The sequence below is a fragment of the Pinus tabuliformis genome, chromosome 6, assembly GCF_031772625.1.
Source record: "Pinus tabuliformis cultivar Carrire ecotype Pingquan chromosome 6, CPIR1, whole genome shotgun sequence".
Classification (NCBI taxonomy): Eukaryota; Viridiplantae; Streptophyta; class Pinopsida; order Pinales; family Pinaceae; genus Pinus; species Pinus tabuliformis.
In genome coordinates, this window is record NC_142292.1 from 611,645,003 (window position 1) to 611,648,301 (window position 3,299).

At 35.0% G+C, this 3,299-nt stretch overlaps 1 protein-coding gene across 1 annotated transcript; it reads right to left on the bottom strand.

Annotated features, from left to right (window-relative positions):
* Nucleotides 1-1,662: 1,662 nt before the first annotated feature.
* Nucleotides 1,663-3,094, bottom strand: LOC149260058 (bidirectional sugar transporter SWEET3b-like). The gene is made up of 5 exons (XM_089456379.1): nucleotides 2,840-3,094; nucleotides 2,538-2,699; nucleotides 2,202-2,324; nucleotides 1,954-2,052; nucleotides 1,663-1,737 (listed from the first exon to the last, which is right to left on the bottom strand). Exons 1-5 carry the CDS (start codon nucleotides 3,092-3,094, stop codon nucleotides 1,663-1,665), a joined length of 714 nt encoding a protein of 237 aa, XP_089312505.1.
* Between the last annotated feature and the right edge of the window lie 205 nt (nucleotides 3,095-3,299).

Genomic DNA, 3,299 nt, shown 5'->3' on the forward strand with positions numbered 1-3,299 from the left:
CTAGTCATATGATTACTACAACCGCTATCAACCAACTAGATATTCTTGTTATGTACTTTCTCAGTGACTTGACATAGGAAAAATAAAGCATCAAATGTTTCACATTCAGAGTTAGAGATATTAGCTTTATTTCTACTTAAAACATACTTCAACTTTTGACATTTAGATTTATAATGGGCATACCTTTTGCAATGGTGACATTGAATTAATCTTGACTTATCTATCCACTTACGACCACGTTCAATTTGATGCTACTCTGAATATGTTACTTGTGGTTTATCCTCCCTTAGAGATTCCCCTCTACCTCTTCCTTTTCCCACATGAAAAAAAACTTTTGACTTGAAAGCATGTTCTAAAGTAACAACATCCAAATTAATTATTGCTTCATGAGACAATAAGGAACCGGTTAATTCTTCCAAGGAAAATTTTGTTAATGGAAAACTTCTAAGAACTTTTTCAATGACCCTTTGATCTTCTAACTTCTCACTATTAATTTGAATTAGATCAACACCCATATCTCTACTCATAAACTGATCAATAGTTTCCAATTCATTCATCTTGAGGGTTTCAAACTAAGTTTGAAGGGTTTGTAATTTCAGAATTTTCACCTATTCATTACCTTAATAAGTCCTTTTAAGAATATCCCAAATTTCTTTAATATTCTTTGCACTAGTTACTTAGGAAAAGTCAAGTCATCTAAAGAATTCAAAATGCAAGATTTAGCTTTCCCTTCTTTTTGTTTGCATGCTTCTAATTATTTTCTTTGAACAACATTCATAGTAATAACATTTGCATAATGTTTTGGGAACCCTCTTCAACCTGATCCCACCAACCTAAACCTTTCCATCAAGATTGTAGTTTTAAACACAAAAATTCATAATTTGTTCGACTGAACATTGGTGTTGGAATTGAACATTGACTTGAAGACAACATTTTTCAAATCACTAAAAGAAGAAAATTGTCAAATAACCCAACCATAGATCCAATTCGTCTACTTGAAAACACTTAATCCTGACCTGAAACCTTTGTGATAGACAAACAAAAAAAAAAAAAATTCCTGATCTCTTAGGACACGACTCGAATCTGGTACCAAAGCATAATTAAATTTATTCACGACCAGAAAAGTGTATTCAAAATTTTTGAATAGAGAATAGCTTGTGACACCTCACTATTTATTTCATAAAAAATGTTCGATATGGGAATTGAAATTGGTCAAAATATTAGAGTTAATCCCTCTGCCCAACTTCCCGCAAGGAGGAAAAAAAACAGATTGTGGAAGAACCATTCACGACCAAACCGTAAATGAATAGATTAAAATATTTTGCTCAAGATCTATATAAAAACCCTAGAAAACTGCGTCACCGAACCTTCTGCGTCAAAGCAGTAGCGGACCTCTAACCTTCAACGAACCTCTCTGTAGCTTAATCATATAATGTCATGATCTCTCTAATTTACGGGTCAGGTCTTGAAATATGACTTTTCAATCCCTTCATGCAACTTTGACTAATAGCCAACGTGCAATAGCAAACAAGTATGGTGCCACAAACACAACATCCAAGGTGCGAGTTCAACAATCTATGGTTGTGACAAAGGACAGGTCAGCTCTCCACTGCGGCACTAACACAGAGTCAAGCTTGGTAGGATGACTTCAAATGATGGCACTCAAAACCGCAGCCCAGCACTCAGCAAACAGTGGCTGTGTATCCTCTCGACTTCCTCAAGAATGTCCAGAAACCCCTAGACTTTAACACAAAAGAAGCCAAGTAAATGGAGCAAGTAGATGCCATGCGGCTTTGATACCATGATAATATGGATAGAGAAACAAAGGCACACATTATGATATCAACTCACCCAAAAAAAAAATTCATTAGAGACCAATATATACTTGTGTTTGATAGTTACAGCTCCACAAATGGACGAACCCTCATAACTGACTCAACAGCAACTAATTACCTCCTTTAACTCAAGATTATTTCGAACATTTTTTGGACTATAAACGCAATATAAAACCATCTGAAAAAACCCCAGTGCCACTCCAACAAAGTTTGGTGCCTGCAAAATATGAAGAAGGTAAAGATAAAGTGTTTTATACGTCTTGAGATTTTAACTGTGTTTATCGATAACTATGGGTCATATATAATCTTGACACTGTAATTCTTGCAAGAAGCTATAAGAGCCATTTATTATTACAATTATATTACCATGATGGCAATATCTCTACTGATAGTGCCATACACCATCCACAGCACACATGAGAGGAAAGCGAACAACGCGAAATAGAAGCTGGGCATGAATTCCATGCTCCTGGTCTGAATTACCAGTCCCTGAATCAAACAGTGTATGTAAATATTAATGATAAACATCATCAACTTAAATATTATTTTGATGAACATCACAAACACCAATATTATTAATCGAAGATCTGATTTGAATTTAATCTGATTCCAAATTTCAGGAATATGATCAAAGAAGTGAAATTAACCATTTAACCTGGAATTTTTTAAATTTCAAAAAACTGATACAATAAAGCAACTTACAATTACAGATAGAGGAGAAATGTCAAGAAGAACAGTGGCCACCATTCCTGAAATTCCTACAAGGACCTTCTTGTTCTTGTGATCATGTACAACACACAAAGAAGATATGGCAATAGTGCCAAACAGCAGCAATAAACCAACAACCACCATCCCCATATTTCTCTGCAAACAGAATATATATATACATATAGTTTCTACTGCCGAATGCCTAAAATCATATTCTATTGAAAACAAGCCATTAATTCAAAGTAGAGAACTTCAAAAATAATACTATTCACAGAGGAAATATGATGACATAATACTTTGATTTTTGGTGTAGCGAAAGTCACAAAGATGCAAACGAGGCAGAGCTCTAGCAAAACACCGATGGCATTGACAACCACATTATGCCATCCATTGCTGATTAGCGGTGATCCATACCATGTGTACACAAGAGAGTAGAAGAGGGCTGCTGCAAAAGGGAAGCCTGACTCTCTGTGCTCCTGTTTTCCAGAAGCCTGACTCTCTGTGCTCCTGTTTTCCATAGCCCTCTTGAACGTAGTACTGTTGCCGAACATTACAAAAGAAAACTTTTACGTTATGCGCTATATTTAACAGCGAAATCTTCCTTAGCATTGGGTTTCCTGATCCACTCAGTGTTTTTATGTTATAAATTATATTCATGCTGAATTTTTCCTTAAACTTAGCATTGGGTTTCTTGATCCACTCAATGTTTTTATGTTATAAATTATATTCATGCTAAATTTTTCCTTAAATTTGAGT